Source organism: Oxyura jamaicensis, chromosome 1, assembly GCF_011077185.1.
Source record: "Oxyura jamaicensis isolate SHBP4307 breed ruddy duck chromosome 1, BPBGC_Ojam_1.0, whole genome shotgun sequence".
Classification (NCBI taxonomy): Eukaryota; Metazoa; Chordata; class Aves; order Anseriformes; family Anatidae; genus Oxyura; species Oxyura jamaicensis.
The window spans coordinates 196905815-196932373 of NC_048893.1; the positions used below are offsets into that span (position 1 = coordinate 196905815).

Below are 26559 nucleotides of genomic sequence, written 5' to 3' on the forward strand. Positions count from 1 at the left end.
TATCAGCAGTCATGATCAGCTGGACAATGAAATTTATAGTGTCATGCTTGTATATAATTTATTTACATGTATTTCCTTGATGAACTATTTTGGCTGCATGACTAACTTCCTTACAGTTTAAAGCACAACACTCTGCCCATCATCTTGAGAGAATAAAAGATCTCAGCCTATAGTCTGAGAATGCATTTGAGAACATAAGCCTAGTGGATGGGAAATACCTACACTAAACCAGGTTTTATTTGCTCAAGCCCACATTCAAATATCAGGAAATTGTATGGGCAGAAATTCCCAAATCCAGTAGAACATTTCAGCACTCCAGTGCTCCCCTAAAAACTGTCAGTCTCATTGTTGGCTTCAGAGGAACTTTTTTCTTACTGCATCAACTGAAAGAGAAAGATGGATCTGATTTATGTCTTTATACTGACTGGTTCAAATTTGTCTACAGTTTATTGGCCCTAAATTTAATAAAAGCAATGTGACACTTTAGTCTAGTTAAAGCTGAAAATAACCTATTAATCTGCACTCATGACTGGCTTTGGAACTACAACAATCATACAAAAGCTAAGATTGATTTCTACTGTCCAAAAAAACAGTAATTAAGCCCAATAATATATATATATAAAACAGGTGGAAAGAAAATTGAAGGAAAACAAGCAGCATTTAGTATGTTAATGTATCTTTTCTGTGTTTGAATGCCTTTACAAATAAGTAACTGTGCAATAGATTGAAAGTGTAACCCAAGTATAGTACAAATACAAGAATATCTGCATTGAAATTCCGTAACTTTCTTTATTCACTGTGATACATTCAAACAAAAGTGCTCCAGACAACAGTCATAGAGTAAAAGAAATTAAAATAAAAAGGCAGAAAAAGACCATCAGATACATGTGGTGATTATTCATATATCAAAGCATTAGTAGCTGCTTGTATCTGAGTGCACCAAAAACCCATGAGGGTCCATGTTTTTCATATGCTGCACCTATAAAAATAATAATCATAGGCAGCTCTAGCAAAAACGGCTTTCAGAACTAGAGCCAAAGCCATCACAAAGATAAAGCACCATCAGGCATATGTTTACAAATGCCACAGTAATTAGTAGAGTGAAAGAAAGGCTTAGCTGAATTAACATTTTCCTTGTATAGCATAAGGAAGCCCTGCTCAGACTCACTCCTTCCAGCTCTGACATTTCATGCCAGGGCCTTGCCTTTGCCCCATTAACACCAAGAGCCAGAGGCAACTTGGTAAGCTTCAGGAGACAATGAGAGATGGATGGAAGATGAACTGGAACCAGTGTCTATCCTCCTATTTAAGAAAATAACATGGTCATGGCAGCATGTACTTAACTATGTTACTGAAATACAGTGGTACAATCCACCTGAGAACACCATTTGTACAGACCATGCTGACTTCCCAACGCTGTTTGCTAAGCTACAAGTACTTGGCCGGACTGATTTTACTTATACAAGGCACTTCTTGTTTTAAACTACAATTCTGCTGTAGTAAAAATATAAATGGTTGATGTCTATAAAAGACAGCAGAGCATCACTTCCTAGTAATTCAGATTCCTCCTGCAATTTGGCTCTGTTTCAGCAGAATTACTGAACTGTGCACTTGCCAAGAACTATTTGTAACTGAAAAATCTGACGGGAAGGGGGTTCCTGCCTCAAACAACACAAGAAAAAGAAGTCAAAGTGCCGTACAAATTATGCTGTGAAAGGGATATGATAGAGAGACACTTATAAATCTAGGGTTCCTCTACTTCATTTATGTTTAGGTAGAACAGCATGGATTGTCAAAAGAGAACGTGGAAAATTCAGTAGAACCCTTGTCCTGCTCTACCCTTTGTCTGCTTTACAGTCAGCAATTCAGATCATCAGCAAGAGCAAGACAGGCTTCCCCTCTGAAATGTCTCAGTTGCTGACATGAGATTTTCCTTAAAAAAATCTATGCAGGACATAACAGAAGACAAAGCTTCTGCTCCCATATGCTTTCTATAATAGAATATTCATAGGGATCCTGCTAGGTGTAAGGCTGTGCCCCAGCTGCTAAAAAGATTTAAGCCCATGTGTGATTTGTGTTTCCCAAAGCAGGATGCAGTGGCACCGCTCATATGACCAACATCATCTTCACAGTTAAGTCCTTGCAACATCAAGGTCTGTTTGCTTAAAAAGCATTTTTCTTAACTATGTTACTAATAAAGTCTCAAATCACTCAGGCTGAAAAAAGGTTAGAAGTGTTATGCAGTTATTTACCCTTCACGCTATTTGTGTGGCATTCATCTCCCACAGCGCATGCCTTGCCCTTTTCACACTCCCTTTCTCATGCAGGAACACAAAGCTGTAATGTTTGGGTTGCAAACACCATTAAATGCCCCTCTTCAGCCCCCAACAGCATAGAAATATTTTCTTTTAAAAGTTCAGATCAAAGCATTTCTACTAATCCTAGGATTTATTAAAACAAACATCATAGGCATGAGATAGTCAACAGCGTCCCTTTTATAGGATTCTTTGGAGACGGTTCTGATTTTGTACTGTTTACTGATCCGCCCCTCATTAATCTTCAGTTGCTCAGCTGCAAATTCAGCAAGTCCACCTGCTCCTTCCCCTCCCAGATGATGTTCCTTTAACCCCAGTTTCTAGTTGTAATGACAGCACCACATATCCCCAGTCCTGAGAACAAGGTGGCTTGCTCGAAAAGATATATATATCACATCCTGATGTTACAAAAACGTATCACACACATTTGCAGCAGAAGTCTAGTCTCTCCTCAGATGAGTAGTAATTAAAACCAGTCATTAAGTGCTTTCATGGAGTTTCATTGTCCTTATCCTTCCCTGCAGTCAAGGTAGTTGCCTTTGATCCAGTAACAGATCTGTGCGTATTTGAGGGGTGTGATGCGAACAGCTACATTGAAATCCTGTGGGGTGCCATTCATGTCCACCCACTGATGGCCTGAAAATATTCCAATAATTTTACGTTCCCATTTGTGATTCTGCCTCTTCCACATCCTCACGTACACCCCAGATCCACTTGCACCCGGCTGGGCATCACACTGCTGGTACAACAGGTCATACGTTTCATCTTTGACATCACAGAAACGGTACACCAGGTTTCCTGGACGATCATTGTCATAGCCAGAGAAGTGAATCCTCCCTCCAGGCAAGTGTCTTGCTGGCGGGCTCACACCTATCTTCATAAACTTTCTTTTATGAGGCTTCTTGAGCTCCAGCAGGGCATAGTCATAATCCATGCCAATATCGTTGGCGTTGCCTTTGATCCATCCTTTGGGGACGTGTGTCCGTTTCACTCGGATCCACTGGAATTTCATTTTTTCAGGCATTGCTGAGTTGGTGATATTGGCCCCTTTGCTGCCATCTTTCAGTTTGGGCTTCAGGAAGCCCACCCGCAGTTTCTGAGCTCCTTTGACGTAACTCTTGCCATCATGGATACAATGAGCGGCAGTAAGAACATGCTTTTCAGCCACTAGTGTCCCCGTGCAACCTGTAGATAGCTTCACTGACGTGGAGAATGGGTAATTCAACAAGAAGTCCTTCCCAAAAATGCTAAACCTGCTGTCATAGCCATAGATCTGCCTCTTAGTTCGAGATTTGCCTTGAGACCCATCACCACTGCTGCTCAGAATGTATATGCCCACTTCGGTTTCAGTGAGGCTACCGTTAGCGTACAAGGTTTCATAGGACAGGTAGTTCTTCACTTCTTCGTAAGTTGGCAGTGGAGAACTTTTGTGGCAGGCTGGGCCACAGGGAGACACCACATCCAGTCTGGCTTCAGCATCAAACTGTGGTTTGTCCAAGTTGAGGGTAGACTGTGGCAGGATAACTGGAACTCGGTAAGAGGGCCACGTTGGCTTCCAGTGAGGGCTGGAGGGCATCACATCTTTAGCAGCACACAAAAGGAGGATTAACGTGGACAAGCCTGCCATTCTGAATGCCGGTCTGTGGAAAGCAAAAGAAAGTCCAGTCACTCACCCAAACTTGTTGCAAGATTAGTTTGCCTTGCTAAGCAATGCTTTGCTAAACAAGTATTATACTTGGTCAAAATCAAGAGATTTGAATGGAGCAAAATAGCATTAAGTTCTTCAGGTTTCTTAGTATTAAACTAATGCCTCAACCTGTATCTTGAGGCAAGAGTCCCAGGTTAACACATGATTCCCAGGACGTTTAACCTCCAGGTGTGCTGAGCCACCAAGTCCCAATTAACATCAGTGACAAGTTATGGTATCCATCTTTATGCAGTATCTAGAAAATTCACACTACGCATAAATTCCTGCATTCAGATACCTTAACTCCTGCAAAAAATAAATGCCTTTACCGCAGCTGGATTACAGCATTCTCTGAAATTCGCTGAAAGCTCCCACCTACTCTCTGACACCACTGAGAGGGGTCCTTCAAACACCTCAGTTTGCTGTCTTAGCCAGAGACATCACACTGATGGTAGGAAAAGGCAGGAGGAAAAAGAAGGTAACCCTAACAGAACAGGCTGGCACATTACCGCACAGGCGACTTGCTTCTCCTTGCAACTCACACCAGAGGAAGGTTTCTGCTCCACATAGCATTCGCTCTCCCCTAAGCTTACATGAGAAAGGGCAATCGTGATTACACAGAGTCAGCTAATGAAGCAAGCTTACAGCTCCCGAGGGAATTTTCAGTTAACATACTGACTTATTCCTTCATAAACTTAATTAATTAGAAATGCAAACCAACCCCCCTCTGAGCACAGGGAGGCAAATGGGACTGTAAATGTGTTTATGAACCCCAGGCAGAGTGCCTCAGACTGCAGAGAACAGCGTGCACTAGTATTGTGTCAAGAAAATGTGTAACTTTAGTTTACTTGAAAATTAGCCATACAGCTGAATCGCTGCAGGAGGCACTGTGCCCTGGGCAAGAAGGCAGGCAGGATCTCCCTCATACAAGGATTATTCAAACAAAACTTCACAATTATGTTGAGCTTACACATATTTAAACCCTGCTGAGGTTACACTGATCACAACTGCAAGATCATTCCTGAAATACCTCAACCAAGCAAATCAAAGCAAACCATGCAGGAGATGACCACAGCTATCTACGAATAAAAAAGAAAAATCCTTCTCTCCAATGTTGCTCACACGCCATTCCTAAGCCTCGCTGAAAAAGACTTCGGACACCACAAACTGCTGAAGCCCGAAGGTGTCCAACTCAAATATTAGCCCTGGATCCCTTCTTTGTTGGTAGCGTCCTCTTTGGGAATGGAAGCTAAAATTAAAGCACACAATGTTCAAGATATCAATTGACTCATGCAAGGTAATCAAAACATTTTTATTCCAAAAACCAGACATAGATGAACAGAGCTGATGCTACTGATACCTACAGAGGAAGGTACTGACTGCCAGAAGCGACCTGACATTCTGTTGATAATTTTTTAAATAACAAATAGGATGTCTTTAAAGGGATGTATTTTCTTCTGGAACAGCTAAGCTCTAAGCTCTGCATGTCTTACTAGGTGATCTTTAAGGTCCCTTCCAACCCAAGCCATTCTATGATTCTATAGAATGTGTTATTTTATACCTAACAGGCAAGTAATGCCAGAAAATTCAGGCCATATTAAACATAAATCAGATGTGAATAACCTTAGATGCCTCAAAATTGGAAAATACTTGCTTATTTATTCAAGAAAACCAGCAGCTCCTCTGGCTCTCTCTATGGCAGAGATTAATACTGGCTGTTGCCTGGGTTTTGCAAGCTATCAAGTCAGATCGTCTCTGATTCACATAACAAGAAACACTTGCTGTATACCAGATGTATCTGTGGTAAAGGAGCGATTAGGAAAATACACAAAAAGAAGGTAACAGTGATGAATGCTGTATATACAAAGGCAATATACACTAGCATCAGCCAACTGTTACCTGTCCTCCTCGGTGACAATGAGGAGTGACACAGGAGCATTTACTGTCACTGAGAAAGACTAAGTCACACTTACACTGTGCATCAGGTAGCAGATCTCACTCATTATTAGGAGCGTGTATTTATATGCAGTCTGCTGTCATCTGCTTCACACTGAAGTAATTCCCATAAATGACATCTGAAGCTTTTCTGATAGATGGAACCTCTATTTAAATTGCACCACTCGTGCCACTTCTTGGATGTAAAAACCATTTGTGCTAACTGAGATGATGCCGGCCTTTGGCTGATTTATTTAGCTGTCAGGGGAAAACTGGAAGCATCTTGTCAGTTGTTATTTGCACAAGCAGCAAGAATCCCCAGTGCCTGTCAGCACTGCGACCTGATGAAGGGACAGCATGCCCAACAGCTCCTCTGCTTCCAACGAGAGCATCAGCGGAGCTGGGAAATTGCCTCTCCCTGCAACCTTCCCTCCCTTGTCTCCTCCCTACCATCCCCTCTACAGCAGCACCAGCGATGGAAATGCAGCTGTAGACAGCAGAGGGCAGCCGCCCAATGGAGAGAACACGACACGAACGGCGACTTCAGTCTGTCCTGAAAAAAGCCTTCAGAAAGATCTTATCCGTACCTACACCGTGCTCTGTTAAAGCGGTACTTATTCCACTTCATGTCCCTAGGCAAGCCTTCCCACACCCTCCCTGCGGCTTCTGTACGGTAATCACATCGCTGATAAACGGGATAAAACCGCCTTTTCATTTGCTACAGAGCTTTGCTATTATTTCAAAGGTTATTACAACCTAACCGCAATAAAACACAGTCATGAGTTTATACCTGACCACAGATGCTCACAAACCAAGGTATTTACAGACATCTTTGTAATTATGTCTCATCTGGGGACATAACTGGTAATAAATCAGCTATCGGTTGCAATAAATAGAGAAAATGTCATATTTTTTAACAAGATGCCAAATTAGTGCACAGTACCTCTTGCTGTGTAGATCCTCCCTCTTTAAAAATAAGTGGTTAAGCAGAAAATGAAGGAATTAAAAAAGTAGTACAAACTTAGAGACCTACCGGTTAGTCTCTTCTTTTTTTTTTTTCCTTTTCCTATTTGTTTAAAATATAGCAAAAACAAACAAGCAAACAGCAATGCAACTGCAACAACGCTAACAAACACACACTGCTCAGCTACTTACTTGTGGGTAACCCTGAAAGATGTTCTCAGAGAGAGCAAACTGGTAAGAAGTAAGCACTTCCCTGAACGGCTATCACAAAACGATAGCGAATGAATTACGACGCGCTGTTCTACTGTAGTACTGCTCTTCTGTTTCTATTTAAACTGTGTCATAAACTCAATCCACCCTTTGACTCAGTACAAAGCCCTGCTCTGATATCCAGCATAGGAACCCCCTAGAAAGCGGTTTGTACATAATCACACTTGCTAATGGAATTAAAATTGTTTGGAGAATGGAAACACTGACAGCTACCCTGGGGCTCCCCACACCACTAAAACACTTTGCAGACACATTTCCCTGCCTGCTATGGGCATTCATGCCTTGAGATAGATGTTGGTGAAAGAGAGCTGCCTTGTTCAGAATGGACATGAATCATTTTCTTATAAGCAAGTAATTTTTCTGGAAGAGTTCACTGCTTCGAGGGTGGTTCTTGTAATAGATGGTTAAATAATAATAAATCCTGGGATGCACAGTATGAAAGCCCATGAACGGAACAATCTCTGTTACATTTTGAAATGAACAAAGTTTTTCCACAGCACTGGAAGCCAGAACGATCAACTTTGCAAAAGAGAAAGAAAAAAAAAAAAAAAAAAAAAAAAAGAGAGCACAAGAGAGAAAAACCTGGCTCAAACCAAACTAAAGAGGTGAACCAAATTACCGTTACTGACATGCCAAAATACCTCAGCTGCTTTTCTTAGTCGCAGAACTTGTTAAAGCACAGCAGAAGTAATTGAGTTGCGCTGCAACAACTGCAGGAGCGTTACTGCCATTACCGTGCAACCTCCGCCTGCCTGCCCACGATGCTGAGGCGGTGCAAGAGTTACAGAGCCTCACCGCCAGACGGAGGGCTGTAAGCAAAGACATCTCAGAAACCCTGAAACAAACTTTGATACCGGCAGGCCAACAGCGTCTGCCAGCACATACAACAGTGGGCACCGACACGCGCATCGGCAACACGCACACACACACAGGGCTCATATTCTGCGTGCTTACCGCTCAGTCCAATTTCTGTTGAACATTTTTCACTGCCTCCTTCCACCCTCCCTTCTTTCCTTTTCCTCTCTCCCCGCTTCCTCGCAACCCACACTGCGGGAGAGGTTACAGCACTTCTGAACAAAGCACACCGCAGGCAGGGACACGCGTGCCGGGGGCCATCAGGCCACCTGGGCGTTGTGCTGTGGGGTGCCTGCTGCTGCTGCGGGGTGCCTGCTGCTGCGGTGCTCCACGGACCTCGCTTGTCAGAGGCGTCCCAGCTACAGCTTCAAGGAGACCCTCGCACACGTTTCCCTATGAACAAGATAGGGATGCGATGCCCAGCGTTGGGCTCGCAGGGCTACTTCTAACTCCTCCTGCACATCCCAACGTGTGCAACACCACGAAGTCGCCCTGCCACCAGCGCCTTTCGCACAAGATGCTCCACGATGCCCCTCGATACCCCGGCAGCCCCCTTTGGGGTCTCTAACGCGCAGCGGGCACCCGGGGAAGGGCTGTCCTCCCCCTCCGCAGCCGGTTAGCCGCACATCTGCCTTTTATCCCTTTTGTTTGCGGCTCCGGGTTGCGCTCCCGTTCAGGCGAGCGGGCTTCCAAATTCATTCGCCATCCCGCAGCCCTCACCGCCCCTGTGTCCCCCGATATCCCCGGCGGGACCTACCGGGGCTCCCCCGCTGAGGATGCGGCGGCGTCTGCGGGAGCGGCTCAGGCAGGTGGCGGCGGGGCCGGTCCCATCCCTGCCGCCGCCTGCGAGGGGCTCGGGGGCGCCTTCCCCCGGCCGCCTGCTCCGAGCGGGGCGGAGCGGGGCGGAGCGGAGCCTCCCGCAGGTGGCTCCCGCCGCTGCCGAGCCCCGAGCCCTCAGCCCCAAGTCCCGAGCTCCGAACCCCGACCCCCGGCCCCGCTGCCCCCGGCGCAGGCGCCCTCTCCCCGGCCGGCCGGGCGGGAGAAGCCGAGGTCGGGGCCCGGCCCCTCCCTCTCTCCACGCAGGCCTCCCCCACGCAGGCCGCCGCCCCACTTTTTTTTTTTTTTCTTTTTTAAGTCCTTATACTGTTGTTTTTATTAGTTTCGTGAGGAAAAACACTTTTTTTTTTTTTTTTTTTTTTTTTTTTCCCTCACTCTTTTTAGTTCCGATGCTGCGCGGCCACCACCTCAGCCCCAGCGTGGCCAGGCTTCCCCAGGCCTGTGGTGGGAGGTTTTGGGGTGGCTCTGTGGAATCCCCATCAAGGACACCAGCGTGTTTGCAGATCTGGGTGTTCGGGGTCCCCGATGTGATGGGTCCCTTCTCCATGAGCCCCTGGCCTAGGGTCCCTCCTGTCACCACAGGGCCCAGAGGCGGATGGTCTGGCAGCTCTGCAGTCTGTCACCTCCACTGCTTCATCAGATACTTGGCTTTAATTGTCAGACACATTCGTTTTATGGGTTTTAATTACTCATCGTTCTTGAATCCTTATAATGATACCTGGCAAGAAAAAGGGAAGCTGGAGCCAAGGAGGCAAAAATCTTGCAATGTGTTTTAACTCCAAAAGAATAATCCACAAAGGTTTTGCCAAAATTCCCAGCTGATCACCACTGCCCCAGAAAGGAAATATAAATTTCACAAGAATCAGTTTATTTGCTGCCTTCTACTGACCTCCTCTCCCTGCTGCTACTCTAACAAAGGGCCAGTGAAGCTTGAAGCACAGTGAAAGGCCTGCCCCCCTCACAGACCCTGCGTGAGGAGCTGGGGTGTTACGGGACCTTCAATTCTTTGGCATGACTTTGTAAATTTGCATTTACTTGGGCCTAGCACCAATACCATTTGGGCCTGAAATAAATAAATAAATAAATAAATAAAGGTTTTAACAGATGGTTGAAAAATGTAAGCGGTACAAAAATCATTAGTACTTAGACTAATCATTCTCAGCTATAAATGATGAGAGGACAGTTATAACATGAGGCAGAGGTCCCCGGGGGTAGAAGCCGAACACCTCCAGCAGAAACCCAGATTGCAAATGCAACAGATGCCAGAGGGAAGCAGGGCTGGTGATACTAGTTCAGCTGCTATTAGGCCAACAGGAGATGACCATGTAACAGTAAGGAAGATCTCTTTAATATCAGCAGGCAGCTAACAAGTAAGACTCCCACAGTAATAACACACTGATCAGATCCCTTCCATATCTGGATTCTGCGTCTCCACGCCTCCTGAGTAGATACACAGCCCCAGTGCTCAGGAGACTTTGTCCTGTGCTCTTCTGCTCTTTCCCATGGATGGAGGAGCAAGTCTGTGTCTTGCAGGGGGTGAAAGTGTTGTGAGGCTTGGTTCTGTAGGGGGAATTAGAGCTGCAGCCATGATCCAGGTGGGCTCTTGCATTCCATGGGCACACATGGGCACACAGCTTCTTTTGTCACAACTGCCAGGTTTGTTCCAGAGCACTTCCCAGCTTTCCTCCCACAGGTCTTCCTGGCTGTCACAGGTCACAGCATCAGATGAGGCCTCCTGACTACTCAGACTCTTCTGATAAAGTACAGATTGCTCAGCAGTCATTTCTGGATAACCCCAAGCCTACCACTGAATAAACTCTTTGTATGTCCCTTCCCTGTTCCAGCTTAGATCTTTCTTTATCACACAGTCTTTCTTTATCACATAATTTTTCAAGAATATTGGTGGGAAGAATGAATAAATATGAGCATAATTACTTCCTTCTTTGTGTGGTTTCCACATTTTTTTTACAGTGGCTGTGAATAAGTTCTGACTGTAGGACTGCTTGACCTCCAGACAAATTCAAATAGACATGGTCCTACAGTACATGACACTTAGGACACAGGAAAATGAGAAGGACACCCTCCAAAACAAAGTGTCTACGTAAATGTTTGCAATTAGAGAAATCCCACCACACTTCCCATGGTTTCCCTGTGTCTTTATCATCCTGTGACTGGCAGCCATCTTTCTACATCTGACTGGGGGAAAGATCATCTTCTTTTTTGTGTTTTGTTTATGTAGCACCTCTCAGCATGGGGAGCTGATCTGTAGCATGTAGAAGGCAAGAAGGTGATCAGGAGTAGTCAGCATGGATTCACCAAAGGAAAATCATGCTTCACCATCCTGACTGAATTCCACAATTGGACAACAGGCTGGGTAGATGAAGGGAGAGCAGTGGATGTTGTCCTTCTGGGCTTCAGCAAGGCTTTTGACACCATCTCCTATGATACAGACAAGCTCAGGAAGTGTGAGTTGGATAAGTGGATGGTGAGGTGGACTGAGAACTGGCTGAATGGCAGGTCTCAGAGGGCTGTGATCAGTGGCACTAGTTGGTTTGTAGCTAGCAGTGTCCCCAAACTGTCAATACCGGGTCCAATTTTGCCTAACTTATTCATGTAGGGATAGAGTACTTCCTCGGCATGTTTGCTGATGACACAAAACTGGGAGGAGTAGCTAATGCCCCAGAGTGCTGTGCTGCATTTCGGGAGGACTACTGAATACACATTAGAGATGGGCAAAGAAAAACCTCTTGAATTTCAGCAGCAGCAAGTGCAGGGTCCTGCATCTGGGGAGGAATAACCCCAGGCACCATCATAGGCTGGGGGCTGACCTGCTGGAAAACAGCCCTGCAGAGAAGGACCTGGGAATCCTGGTGGACACCAAGTTAACCATGAGCAAGCAATGTGCCTGTGTGGCCAAGAAAGCTGCATTAGGAAGAGCATTGCCAGCAGGCCAAGGGAGGTGATCCACAGCTGGAGTGCTATGTCCCAGTACAAGAGAGACATGCATATAATGGAGAGAGTGTTTAGTGAAGGGCCACCAAGATGATCAAGTGACAGGAACATCTCTCATGTGAGGAAAGGCTGATGGAGCTGGGCCTCTTCAGCCTGAAAAAGAGAAGGCTCAGAGGAACTGATCGATATTTATAGATATCTGAAGGGAGAGTGTCAAGAGGATGGAGACAGACTCTTCTCAGTGGTGCCCAGCAAGAGACAATGGGCCCAAACTGCAACACAGAAAGTTCCAGCTGAACCTGAGAAAAAACTTTACAGTGAGGGTGACTGAGCACTGGCACAGGCTGCCCAGAGAGGCTGTGGAGTTTCCTTCCCTGGAGATATTCAAAAGCCACCTGGACACAGTGCTAGGTAATGTGCTCCATGGGTCCCTGCTTGAGTGGAGGGATTGAACTCTGGACATCCTTTCCAACCTCAACCATTCTGTGATTCTTTGGTTCTGTAGCTAGTAGACCACAGTATTTTGGTTATGGAGATTATTAGACGTAATGTCCCTGTGTACAACACATGCTGATGAATAGTAGCCACAAGGAGTAGCCACAAGCAGTAGTAGCCACAAGTGTGTACAGGACTTCTCCTGAGAAGGAAACCTTAAAGAAGGCATTGAGCAAAACTTTTTTCATGCCAAAAGCTGTGGGGAAGAACCCTTAGTTTGAAATTGAATTACGACACAATTTAGTTACACCCCCACCCCCCCAAAAAAAGAAAAAAAAATATAGATTTCAATTATTTTTAGAGCATAAGTTGAACCATAAATGCAGAAAGGACAGTTCACCTGGCCTGTCTCAATGCTTGCCTTAAGAAAAAATGAACTACTGCACAGTTCTCTGAGGCAGCTTTGAACAAAATATAATGCTTTAGCTGTCCAATTCAAAAGAAGAAAAAAATATGAATTATAGATTATTTTTTTTCTAAGTGTACATATCATAAGAACCAAGAATTCTGGTGGAATTGGGCTTCATGAGCTTTTTTTTTTTTTTAAAAAAAAAAAAAGTGAAGTCCAAGATCTCAGCATTACTGTGAGCCATTGTTGAGGCAAAGAGCAAAAAGTGACAACATACATAAAGGTGAAGAGGTATTAGCTCTACTATATTGTCAAGTGATAACACACATGCTGACTTTTCAGCACCTTGCGAGTAAGCTGAAAATGAAACAGTCTACAGGTGGGAGCCCTAATGAATGGCACTGTCAGGAGATAATTTCTCATGGTTGAAGAAATCTTTTATTCTGCAGGGAAGTGAAGTAACCTGGCATTATGGGCCTGTGCCAGATTCCGACGCAGACAATGGAGTGATTTCAGAGGCCACTGAGTCTGGAAGGAATAATGACAACCCACAATTGGCTCAAATGAGTCCTCCCATTGCTCACTGCTGATGTAATGCAGCAAAAAGGGGCTGCAGCTCCCCACTGTAATGGCATCTATTCAGCAGGCTGCCTTTTTCTTGCGTGGGATGGAGACCCCTGCACACAGGTGCCCTGTTTCCCAAAGGTCTTTCTAAACCTGTGAGGAAGAAGTTCAGTGTGAAGACTCTGTCCCTTTGAAGACAGGCTATTTGGAAGGCAAGAATGATGGAGTAATGAGGGCATGAGTATTGACTTTGTAGAAGCAAGTCCTGTCCCCATCTCGGCTCTTACTTTGTTGCAGGACTCCTGGAAGGCCTTTTGCTCTCTTGATTCCCAATCCGTGCAGCATGTGCGGGAGCACATTCTCTCTCTATGCAGTGTCATGATGATAACACAGTGGTGATTGTCTCATGACTGGGTGCTCTGATGGCAGGAAGGGGAAGGCCGTGCATTTACCTCAGATACGTTACACCATAAAATGATACCACCCAGAAAAAATGAGTTCCCTTTGTAGTTTTCAAAGACTGTGGACAGAAGGGTGTGGGGGGAAGCATTTAGTCCTGGTTCTCAGAAGCAATATGCTTTTACTGGCAGTATATGAGGACCCAGACTCAGATGTTTGTGTTATGAAAAGGACTGCCAAGCAGGAGAACTGGCAGCTGAATGTATGTAATGTCCTTCCTGTCTTGGCAGAAATCTTGTCAACAGCACGATGGAGTGGATCATGGCAGAGGTCTCCTGGAGAGGATTCTTCTGCTCAAATAAAAGCAACTACAAACTAGACATGACCACTCTGTGTTCCCTTTGCAGGCCTTGATGGGCGGCCTCATAGAGTGATTTATTATATCCTTACATCCTAAAAGAACATTTAAGGTAAGACAGACAATCATCCTTTAAAAATGCTCTTTTCCTTCTGTTGTCTATTTGAAAGGGTTAAATAAAATTTTTAGATGCTTACAGTTACATGAGGTCAACCCCACTCCATGTGTCATCTTTTTTTCTGGGTTATGGGAATAATTTGAGCATCTAATTGCACTAATAGGGGAAGGTTTCAATTGCACAATTCCATCTGCAGACGTAACTGTGCAATAAATACCCTTGCCTGAGACAAACAAAGCTTGGTTTTCTTGCATTTTCTAAAATTTTGCAATTTCTAAAATTATTGGGAAACTCAAGTACTACATGGGAAACCCAAGAGGTAACATTGGACTGAATCTACAGTGAAGGCCAATCACTGGCCTTTTACATTTACACATACATTTAGGAATAATTTTGCAGTTTCTTTTCCCAGAATTCTCATCTGAAAGGCTCATTGGGAGCCTACATCTGTCTGACAGGGTTTCTCTAAATATCTGCTTGAAATTATTATGTAGAAAGTCCTGAAATTATTATGTAGAAAGTCTATTATGTAGAAAGTCCTGATCAAACTGTGAGATACATAAACTAAGTGAAGAAAACAAGGAAGGAATAACATTTTGTATTCAGCCTGGTTCAAAGTTCACGGCTATATATAACGCATATGTTCTAAACTTTACAGATCTTAGGAGTTGCTGGTAATCATATTACTGGAAACATTTCTGACAAGTGATATTTAAACTAACAGTGGCCCTTTAATTTCATGATAGTGAAAACACGTTGAAATAAAACAGGCACCTGGATTTACTCCAACAAGGCTGAGATTCTTGTAAGACACTGCATCTTCACCTTTTGGATAAACAACATATCAATACAGTGAAGTAACTGCAAAATAACACCTTAAAAATTAAACATCCACTGCAACTGCACTCACTGAGACCCTCGAGAATTTCCTGAAAAAGGGAATCTTCACTGTTGTGCAAGCTGGGTCACATTCATCACTACTGTTTTTATTTTCGTGCTAGGCTGTGTCTTTCTGCAGAATCTGTTTAGATTCTTCTCTAGTATCACTGCTCCGTCTGGCAGTTTTGAATCCGTAGTGTGCTCATCTAAGAATAGTGAGCTATAACATTTTATAAGTGCTGTATGTGCCCAGGAGGTTACTGTATAGTTATAAGGTCATTGAGGGTATTAATAGACTGCTTTTCAGCTCCTCACTGGGATCATACTCACCTTGTGCCCTGCTTCTTTAAAGAGAAGCCCGTGTTCAGTGAGCACAGCAAAGGAGAAGGTTAGAGCATGTGTCACCCCTTAGAGAGAGCCCACAAGTTTTGGCACAGTGTTTGACCCAAACCTTTCACCACCTGCCCATCAACCTTTGCACTGACGTTGTGTGGCTAACACTGGGAAGGGCCTTTCCTGGTCCTCCTGTACAGCAAGAACTGGTGGGATTTGTATGACGCCTGAGCCCAGACTTAGTCTGATGCCTGGTCACGTTGCACCCAACATGGAGACACCCTGAAGTTAGCAGTGTGACTCATAAGTGAGGGACCACATCATATTTCAGCTATGTTCTAGCTACACTGGGCCAGGCAGTGCAGACAGAGCCTGTGCAGTTTAAACTTCCCTCAGGGGGAGGAAGGACTGAAGGTGCTGCTGTTGGCAAGATCATCCTGGGATGGATGCAGGGCTGTGGGGATGCCTGAGGCAGGTACATCTCCCTGACTTTCACAGAATGACAAACAGAAGGAGCAGGACTATTTTAATGAGTTCTTTTGCCTTTGTTTCTCAGTCAAATAAGCCTTTGCTAGTAGAAATTCAGTGAGTCCACGTAACACCCATGAATCAGCTCCCAAGGGGAATGAACACAGGGGCCTGGAGCTAAAGGAGGCCGTATAGTCATTGTGGCACTTGGGACAGTGTGATAGGGGCCTCTGGTCTGAAACATGAAGAGGAGGCATCTTAGAACCAGGAGAGGTCAGTTATGATTAGCTTGGGAGCAAGTAAACAAGATTAACCTCAGCTAATTTTAGCCACCTAAAAAATTATGCCAGTAGTCTCAGCAAGGCTCAGAGGAGAGGAGGCATCTCAGGAGGGGAATCCATCGCACCCAGATTTGATGCTGCAGTTATTATGGGGTGAAGTGCACTCTGGAATCATTTTCTCTTGGGTGTCCATAGAGGCAGCCTAGACAGCTCGTGTGGAGAGGACATTTGAGTTTTAAAGTTGGATGGCAATGCGCTGTTCAGAGTTAAGCGCTCCTCACCAGAGAATGCTTTTGGGAAGCTCTTCTTCACATCTTGTTGAGATGAGCTTGGTTTGTTTTCCAAATCTTGCGTATCCAGCTATGAAAACAGTGAAGGAGATTTTTCTTCCAAATATGCAACATGTTTCACTAACCTATGATCCTTTCCCTTCCCTTGTGGCAGATGACATCTTACATTTGCAAGGTAATAATTGCTATTTTTATGCATCTCAGCTGTGACTGCAGCTGCGGTACCATATGCAGTTCTGGCTACCTAGTTCCATGTGAGACATAGACAAATGGAGGCAGTTAAGGGAAAAAAAAAAATAAAGGTAAATAAAGAAAACTTGTTCAGTTTAGCAAGGGAGGAATCTAACAATCTACACTTGGAGTGTAGAGTATATAGGACCCTAAGGAGGAATTATTTCACATAGCATTGAAGAGTATAATGACAAGAGTATAAAGCAATGAGATAAGAAAAGATGTATTTGAGCTAAGTGTCATCAGAAAGAAATCTGACTGGGTAAACTTGTTGTGAAATACTATCCCAAGGGATTTATTTCTTTTTCTGAAGGATATATAAATTGCATGAGGAATAACACGGGGAAAGGGAATGATCCTGAATATCATGTAGCAGTTTAGGTGACTGAATATGTCTTTCCCAGCACTAATTACTACAATTCACAGATCAAAGCCTAGCAGATAGAATCATAGATTCACAGGATGGTTTGGGTTGGAAGGGACCTTAAAGATCATCTAATTCCAACCCCCTTGCTGTGGGCAGAGACAGCTTCCACTAGACCAGGAATAGGAATAGGAATAGGAATAGGAATAGGAATAGGAATAGGAATAGGAATAGGAATAGGAACAGGAATAGGAATAGGAATAGGAAAATCATTTGATGATATGTCTTAAAGAAACACATCCCATAAGAAATATTCATAGCAAATCTGTATTTCTTATAACTTATTTCCTACACAGTGTGCTTGCTAGTGAATTTCAGAACTCAGAGACAAGTGTCTAAAAATATCTTTGTGCCACTCCATACTATGTACCAGGTGCATACTGGTGATCTGTAAATATTTTCTCTCTCAAATGTACTCAGCAAAACAGCCTGTTTTCTAAGTGCCAAATCTACACACTTGGTCTACATTCTTTCAGTTAACCTGAGTTTCCTTCTAAACCAGGAAGAAAGATTTATGTGGACAAATTCAGTTCCTAATGATAAATATGTAGACTCAAAGAAGCCAATTCAGATAAATACACGGGTACCACAGACCTAAGTCTGGGGGCCTCAATACCAAGAGCTGACTGATGCATTTAACCTGTATATGTCATTTAGAATTTAACACAACTTTCTCATCCTCATCAAAAACATGAACTAAGACAAGCAGAGTAGAGATGTCTGCCTACATTTAGCAACAGCCTAAGGCAGTAACCCAGAGAGGCATCGTTCCATGGCAACCTTGGCTGGAGGACCTCCCGTGGCAGACAAGGAATGAGCAGTGCATCTGACACAGACATCCTCACAGATACTCTCTGACTGGCAGTTCAACCACACTGGTGGGTGAGTAACAGGATCCTGCATAACTGCAGTTTGGAGTAGTGGCCCTAGGCCATGAGGACGGACCCCAGAAGTACCAGCTTTTGTTGTACCTTCAGTGCCACAAAACATCTTGGTCTGTCTTTGTCTGTCCACACAAAGAGCATTTTGTAGTTGGAAGGAACCACTGTTGATCTACCCTTACATCCTGCACTCCCTGGTGGACTTCTCTGTCCTGGTCACTAGTCTTTTTTGAGCTAGAAACACATTTCAAAGAACAGTCAATTTGGAGCTAATAATTATCACGGTGTAAATATACGTTACAGCATTTGGTTCATCATTGGCTAAGGATGAATTAATTCTATTTTTACCTCAGCTGTTTGTCAAGATGTATTATGGTCAAAGGCCTTAAAAGTCTAAGTATACTGTATTAGTACAATTCCTGTTATTCTAAAACCTGTAATTGCATCAAGAACAGTCTTGTTCTTTGATAAGAACTGTTTCATTGAATCTTCACTATATTCATTTAAAATTTTATGAAATACATCATCTATCTGATTATTTAATCAGAGATTGGAATCAAGTGGACAACCCCATTGTCATCTAGGAAGTTCCATACATCGTATTCAAATACTTGTATCACTTTAACTGTCTTCCGGACCTTTTTATAGCTTTCCTTCTGCTTTATGACTAACTGAAAACTGGCAGTAATGGTCAAGAGAGCTTCTAAACAAGCTCTTTAAAACTCCTTCCAAAATGTAATTTTAGTAACTGCTGTAAGCAATAATATTTAACTCTTGAAATGATACCTCTGTTAGCTGGCCAGGCTAATGTATACTTTCATTGTTGATTTTCAGTGTAGGAAACTGTCATATGTAATTTTTAGGAAGTCCCACAGTCACTGTGGGAAATCCTGAATATATCATACTGACTAGGTCTACATACTGTAGAGAGGGGCTTTAAGTAGATGCTTATCCTGTGGTTCAGAAACATTTGAGAGCAATGTTTTCCCTTATCAGTGACAGAAAGGGGTGAAGCCATTTCTGACACACAATTGCAGTTTTGCTATTTTGAGGTCTTTACTTGCTGACTCAGTTATAAAGAGTCATTTTAACTGTCTGATCACAGAAATCCTGCCACTAAATTCAGTAATATCAGCTAGGTCAAATTTATGCTTATAATGAACAGTCAAATTCCTCTTGGTTATTATCTAGACTCTGAGTATTAGCCTAAAGGAAATTAGATATTTTCTTTTTTTTTTTTTGTAAGTCTCTTGTTCGCTGTCTTCATTTAATTTATGATGTTTTAATTTTGTGCCTATGAGCACATTTTTGTTTTGCCTTTTCATTCTGCTCTTTTCCTATCAGCTTAATGCCACAGCCTGGTCCCAGAGAACTCTGTATGCCTTTCTTAGAGGCCATCTAAACTGCTCCCTTTCCATAGGAAAAACAGGCCAACATTTCTCAAAGCTTTTAATGTGAGCTCTTTACCTAGCTTCTGCCCAGCATTTACCAGGTCTTCCAGAGCACATGAGCATTATTCTTAGCTGCTTCCTTCTGAGATCTTTGCTCTCAGCAGTACATGAAATGCTCTCTCAGTAGTGTTCATGTAGACAACCATTAGTCATGAAATCAATTTAGAGAACTGTGGTATATTTTAGGTTGCTTCTGGAGGGCATCCAGTCCAACCTCCTGCTCAAAGGAGGACCAAGTCCAAACCTCAGCCTCAGATTCACCTCCTCAGCACAATAAAGTTCCTTTCTTGCAGAATATCCAGCAAAGACCATCCAGTGCCTTTGAGCAGGTTGCTATTTCTTTGTGGAAATGTGTCCAGCCTCACAGACTGAGACATCCACATTCATCTGCACTATGCAGACCCCTCTGTTTTTTTCTAAATCTCTTGTGCATATGTGGCTGAAGAAAACAATACAAAGTAAGTTTAGTGGTTGCATGCAAGAATGGCTTGCTCCTGTTCTCAAAGACAAGTCAAAAACTATGAAAACAAGCAACACTTTTTTTTTCACCTTTTTTTTTCAAATACCTTTTAACAAAATTATTGTTGTGCCATTTTTCATAAACTGTTTACAAGACATTATTATTTATTTATAATAAATAGTGTCAAAGCTGGGCTGGCAGACCTGTGACATACAGAAGACCAATTTCCCAAGGGCTTAATCAAGTTACCTGCTCCTGAGAGTTGGGCTTGATAAAGTGAAATAAAGTGAAATGTTGCATTATAAAAGAAAGCAGCTTGGATTACCCTCTACATCTTTGCTATTTCAATCTGAATTATTCAAGTTATGGATTATAATAAATGTGATGTCCTGATTCAAAAGTTACATGTATGCATGACTCACAGTGTACTAACTTCACAGATTTGGAGACACACTGTTAACGTATTTTAAAACAAATACTTACCAAGCACTTGTTAAATATTTCCTTGATTGCCAGCATGAAGGAATAAGGACATAATTCTCCATTATACTGCAGTAGACATGATGATAAATGGAAAGGCAGCTTTAAAATAACAATTTCTCTATTAAAAGCCAGCTGTTTGCTACCGGCAGTGAGCAAAGAAGGGTTTGTGACAGCAGTGCTCCAGGTTATACTTTGTCTGAGTGTACATTGCTTATAGCATTATGCCGGTAGCTGCTGACTTGTTCCATTATGTGACTTTCAGACAAACTCTCTTTCACCCTTGCTGTAAAGATAAGCCCGTTTTTTGAAAGTTCTTGGTAAATAACAGCCAGATCCCCATTTACAAAAACAGAATGCACTAGAAATTCCTAGCTCAGCCTGTGTGGCTGGACAAACGATCAGAAATGTTTAAATATTGGATTGGAGAAAAGCCAAATTTTGAATGTCATGGAGAGTGGCCGGTGCCAAGCATCCAATTCTTCCGCAGGGTCTGCACGTTTGAGCTGGAGCGAATTGTTTACCCAGTCTGTCTGCCCGGGCAAACAAGCTCCTCAAAGCTCATTGCTGTGAGCCTGCCCGGATCCCCATTCCTTGGCCTTTATGTACTTATTAGGCTTACAATAAAGGACGGCACCGAAGCAAGCGCAGATGTGAACAAAGCCAAGGGAATGCCAGGCCTGGTCAGAATTAAATCAGTGTGTCGTGAATGCTCTCGTTCTGAATGTGAATATGGAGTTTCTGTTGTGAGGGTGGCATGCAGGACAAGGAGGGTGAGATGAAGTTGAGTCCCCTGTGCTGAACTCGGCGGGGAAAGCTGACAGCTGAGTCAGCCTTAATTAGGACCTGATGACCTGATCCCCTGGGCAGTATTCTCACCGAAATAAATGGGAGCTCTGTCCGATTAAGGACAGTATTGTATTATATTGCCACATATATTATTTGTATTTCCCCAGAATCCACAAATCCTAATTCAGTTTGGAGCTGCACTATATATTAAAAAAAGAGAAAGAGAGAGAGAGAGAGAGAGAGAGAAAAGATGCTTTCCTGGCCTATTTTGCAATCAAAGTAGAAGAAAGTTTATCTGCTTGTGTTTGCACACAGTATTACTGGTGCAACCTGCAATAAAGCTGAGGTCCCCTGAACCCCAGTCAGTAGGCAATACTACTTCTGTGTTCTCAGCTACTCCCCTAACCTCAGTACTTAATTCACTTTTAAATTTCATATTCTTTCCTAGTCCATATTTTTATTAGTAGTTTCAGGAGACCAACAGAGAACCCATAATCAAACCCCAGGTGACATCCAGTGAAGAAGGACGGAAATTCTGATTTGTCTCTAGCATGTATGAGGAGACAGAAATTTGTGGGGCTGATTTTCTTTCTTCCAGGAAATATTTGAGGGACAGAAAGCAGAAGAAATGCAGAGCTGGAAAACAGCAGCTTTTGAGGTTAAACTGATTCTCTTTTCGAAAATTATCTCAGCAGCTGTTTGTTTCCTCATGGTGGCCAATTCATTTTATAGTTTGGCAGAGATCATCCGGCATGGGAATTAAAAGGAGACTTTAGGTAACAGCCACTGTGATTTCCCCCTGGGAGCGGTGGTGCCGCAGAACTGGAGGATGCTCCAGCAGCCGGCTCCATCCGTATGTGGCAGTCTCTGTTCCAGCCTGAGGGGATGCTGTGATTTTCCTCAATCCCTCAGCCCCCAGCCTTTCTGCTCAGACAGCTGATAAATATGTCAGAAAGCGGTGCTGCTGGAAGGCTGGATTTAGATTACAAGCCCACGTCTCCTAAGTGCCAGCTCTGGTTGCTGCTGCTGTCAAAAAGCTCCTTGGGCTGTCATTTCTAACCTACTGAGGAAGACTTTGAAGTAGGTGCATACCCACTTTTTAGGAAAGAAAGGGAAGGTGGGAAGAAGGCTGTACGCAGTGCAGAGGAGAGCTTCAGTGTGCAGGATTAGAAACCTCCAGAGGTCCCTTACAAATTGAATTTCCCCACTCTGCATTTCCCATGGAGGATTATTCTTCAGCCTCACAGACCTCTCATCAGGAAGGCAGCCTACATTTTCCATTCCCCCTTGTCACAGTTCATTCCCCCTGCGTTCTCCTAGATAACTTTTTTTCCTCCGGGTCACTTGCCAAAATCAGTGATAAAACTGAAATTGCAAAGGCACTGCCAAGAAGACAAGTTCCTGACATCCTCTGCTGAAAAAAATCTCTTGTGTTTGGGAATGTCAGGCAGTAATTAGTTTGTGTTTTGGTAGACTCACATTCAATTGCTTCTTGCAAGTATTGCAGCTGTAGAGGAAAACAGGGCTGCATAGGAAACTGCAGTTTGTTAGTTGATAGAGGAGAAGCAGGACAGGTACAGTCAAAGTAGACATTTTACTACTGCCAGGTATGAGAAGCTGAAAAGCCTTTTAAGGAACAATAATTTAAAGCTGTGGGTCTCATGAAGAGATGGGCTTGGATACCTCTACCCTAAAACAGAGGGATGGGACACATGGAGGGAATTAAGCCTACTCTGAGCAGCTGCTTTACCCTTAACTGGACTTTCCCTAAAGCACCTCATGATACTGTGTCTCCACCAACCCTCCACATCTCCTTTTGGCCTTTCTCCCTCAGACCAAGATCCATCAGAAGAGAGAGCTTTTGCCTTCATGTCCAGCTGCAGGCAGTATCATTCTCCATCATCACAGCATGATGGATGTGGAATAAGAATGGAACAAGAATTAACTTTGAGAGCTGCTTTGCAAACCATTGTTTGAAGGGATATTACTGTCAGAGCCCTAACGTAAAGAAACCACAAATGAAATTTAGAAAGCTTATATTTAAACTTTCTTGCGGTTTGTAAGTAGTGATTCTGACCAATCACTTTGCCTATTCAATTGTATTAATTTAAGGCAGGTGAAAAATTAATGTTCAGTGATGTTCAGTTAATTATTTTATTAGTCTGTATTTTAAATATACGTAGTACCATGCTTTACTGCTTTTGGTAGTTCTTATGGCCTCCTTGTTATTTGGAATCCAGCCCTGCTACACCTGGTCAGAAATAGCCTGGGGGGAGAGGTAGATGCCACCTTAGTCCTGTAGTCACGTTTTCCAGTGAATTTTAAGGAAGAGGCCCTTTGGCATTTACCTGGGAGAGACAGTAGACTGGTAAAGTCTTTTTCACTTAGGGGTCCCATTGTGGCTAAGAGCATAGCATGTTTTTCCCCAAAATGTAAGAGATTTTTCCCCAAAGCTGACTGCAGCCAAGTTTAAATACTCGGTGTAGTGTTAGAGTCAGGCACCGCTCCTGGCTGCTAGCAGAAGGAAGGGAATGGCAGTAAGCATGTAATTAAATGAGATATCAGTAGGTAATTATTTTGATCCTTTATTTCTGCCATCTCTGGTCTTCCCACCATAGGATCCAGACCATTGTATGGAGAAAAGAAGCCCTGTGACCATAAGGGACCAGGTTACCTGCAGCTGAGAGATGCATTTTGTGAAGGGAGCAGCCAGGGCTCAGCAAGGCAAAAAGGAATTGCAGAGATAGAGCAATCAAATCCAAGTCCTAGGTGAACTTGAAGTGTTGTCTCAAGGACAAGGAGCCAGTGGCCAGGCAGGGGGTTGTGCCAACTGCTCTGAAATGTCAGCATTTATCTTGCTCCGTGGCTCGGATACATTATCTTTTCTGGGTCAGGCAGCCTGAAAATATCCCTCTGGTGGAAACAGGTGATTCAAAGCCTGGCAGCTCAGCTGGTTGCATGCCCTTTGTGTATACCCCTGCAAACCTGCTACAACATGAGGCAAGGGTGCAGGTGTCTGTAGGGCTAATAGCAAGTGGGGAAACTGATACACAGCTTGTCTCGTCCAGAGAAGAGGATGAGTTCTGGGCAGTGCTAATGAGGAGAGCAGCTTCTTCTGCGGTCACCTCTAGGAAAATCCTCACTGCCAAGGGACGGCTTATTCTTCCCTCATTGGTAGTAATGCTGATGTCTTCTCCTCAAAGCTGGAGATTTTCTTGCTGAAAGTCTTCTTACCCCAGTCTTAGAAGTTGAACACCGTGGAAAGTTTTTATCCACCTATTTTCTGGATTGTACCAAGCCCCTCTGGTGTAAGTTCGCTGCAGCTCTCACTAAACTCTGCCAGCACTGTGTGAAAGGATACCAAAGGACATTTTGACTTAGAATCTGGATTTTATGAGAGAAAAAGAGCCACACATTTATTTCAGCTTTGCTTATCTATAAAATAAGGCAACTTTAATTAAAGCATCACTTGCATCTCTCTGTCTGAAAGTATTCTGACAACATATTTTTTTCTTTCTGCTTCATCTGCATTGAAAACTTCCTCTGTTACAATGCTGACTTTGATGATATTTTGGGTTGAGCCCTTTAACTGATTTTTGACTTCACAATGACTTTCTGTCCCCAGACATATTTTGTTCTATATTACATTATATTAATACTCCATAAAGCTTAAGTTAGAATAGCATTCTTTGTTTTTACCATAATAGAACTGACATTAAAATGCTGGCATTTCTTGTGGAATGAGGTTTCAGCTAGATCTAATAGCATCAATTTCACAGAAAGGGAGAAAAATGTCCTTTATATCTATTCCCTTTATTATTTTAATATATACTAAAACTTCAGGGGCATGGACTCACACCTGTTTTGTAAAATACAGCTGTCTCCTCATAAAAGCAGGGAGGCATGCTTGTGTCATAAAATGATCTTAGGTCCATGAGAAATTTAGTTAGAAATCAGAAAATGTACTTCCAGCCAAAATCAGTCAATAGGGATTCTGTCTCTGTTTGCTGCTCTGATTAATTTAAACTTCACATGTCACAGGGGGGGAAATGAAATACATTATTTTTGATGAGCGAGGCTGGCAAGCTATCTCAATAAGGCAGATGGAGCCAGCAATGATGTGCACAGCTCCACTTACCACCCCTTGCTTCCCTGAGTGACCTCCCTCCTTCTTTTGGGGGTGCATGGTGTGTGTGCGTTAGAGGAAGAATTTTGCCCAGTCATTTTATCGGCATTGACAAAGCCAAAGTTTTTAAGTTTTTACATCTAATAAAATACAAATCACAGCGAGGAACACAGCTACAGCACCTTTTAACAGATAACCATTTGTACAGGCTTTGCCAGTGGAAAGAGGAGACAGTTTTTCCATGCCAAATGAAGGTGAGAGAGGCCAGGATTAAGCTTGCATCACATATCTTTTCCACAGTCCCAAGCCAAACCACTGCTATAGATTTCCCCCTCCCACTCACTGGACTTTCTAATATGAGAAATATCTTCCCATGGAAAGCAGTGGTTGCGCTGTCACATGGGATCCCGCCTTACTCATACCGCTGGCTTTTGGCTCCGTTTTATGGAATTGGGCAGAGATGCCAGAGTTACCCTCAGCCCATGATCTGCTCCAGTCAGCAGCAGCAGCAGAAGTCAGGAGGGAGTAGAGAGGCTCCGAAAAACCCTCCCAGTCATCACAGAAGGTGTTTCACTAAACAGCAGGCAAACGTTCCCTTGTATATTATGGCTCATATACTGCTGGAAGAGGAGACACAAATCTGAAGACCAAACCACCCATGTTCTCCAAAGTCCCTGCAATCTTTTTGCAAGACAGAGCTGTAAATTTCTGAGTCTTAGACAAATTCCAATGTAAACACAATGTACTTATCTGCACTGCTTGACAGTAGCAGTTGGACACACACGCATCACTCTCCAACCTTATCAGCTCTACAGTGCTGTTTGAATAGTTGCTCTCCTGTGCACTAACATAGAGTGCCTCAGCATTAAGCAGAGGGTGCTTTAATGATAAGATTTTATAAAATGCCTTGGGAATGTCACACTATAAATTGCAAGCTTATTACAGACCATGAACAGAACCACCCAGAACGTGGAAGGTGAAGAAAAAGGTTTGGTGCACCCAGAGAGCCATCATGGGGCCAGCATGCTCCCTGCCCTGCAGTTCTGTGCCCTTTGGCTGTGCCCCAGTTGATCAGGACAAGGTGGACATTCAGCACCGGCTTTTCTGCCCCAAGAGGTGGTCAGCAGCTTGTAACCTCAGTTATGATGTAAAGGGCTGGTTGTACTTTATGTGCAGTATCTGATGCTATGCTGTGGACGTGGGTGGGCAGGTACAGCAGGCTGTATGGGGCCAGGCAGACCTTTCTGCTGGGGCTGTAGAGGAAGATGAAAAAAAAAAAAAAAAAAAAAAAAAAAGATAATACCAGATAAAACCTGAAGACTGTGTGGAGCTCCTCTCCTCACTCCGTGACTACTTTGCCTTTCTTTTG

The 26559-nt window shown here is 43.5% G+C and overlaps 1 protein-coding gene across 4 annotated transcripts; it reads right to left on the reverse strand.

Moving 5' to 3' along the window:
• Positions 1-765: 765 nt before the first annotated feature.
• PRSS23 (serine protease 23) lies at positions 766-9043 on the reverse strand. Of its 4 annotated transcripts, none has more exons than XM_035329313.1 (2): positions 8783-9043; positions 766-3955 (listed from the first exon to the last, which is right to left on the reverse strand). In XM_035329313.1, exon 2 carries the CDS (start codon positions 3940-3942, stop codon positions 2824-2826), a length of 1119 nt encoding a protein of 372 aa, XP_035185204.1. In that variant the 5' UTR covers positions 3943-3955; positions 8783-9043; the 3' UTR covers positions 766-2823. The 4 variants fall into 4 exon arrangements, with proteins under 4 accessions (XP_035185204.1, XP_035185214.1, XP_035185231.1 ...); XM_035329323.1 differs by lacking the exon at positions 8783-9043 and adding an exon at positions 7790-7943; XM_035329340.1 differs by lacking the exon at positions 8783-9043 and adding an exon at positions 7804-7938.
• Positions 9044-26559: the final 17516 nt, after the last annotated feature.

Bases quoted from the DNA above. Each gene is read 5' to 3' on its own strand.
- PRSS23 (XM_035329313.1), bottom strand. From the start codon at position 3,942: ATGGCAGGCTTGTCCACGTTAATCCTCCTTTTGTGTGCTGCTAAAGAT.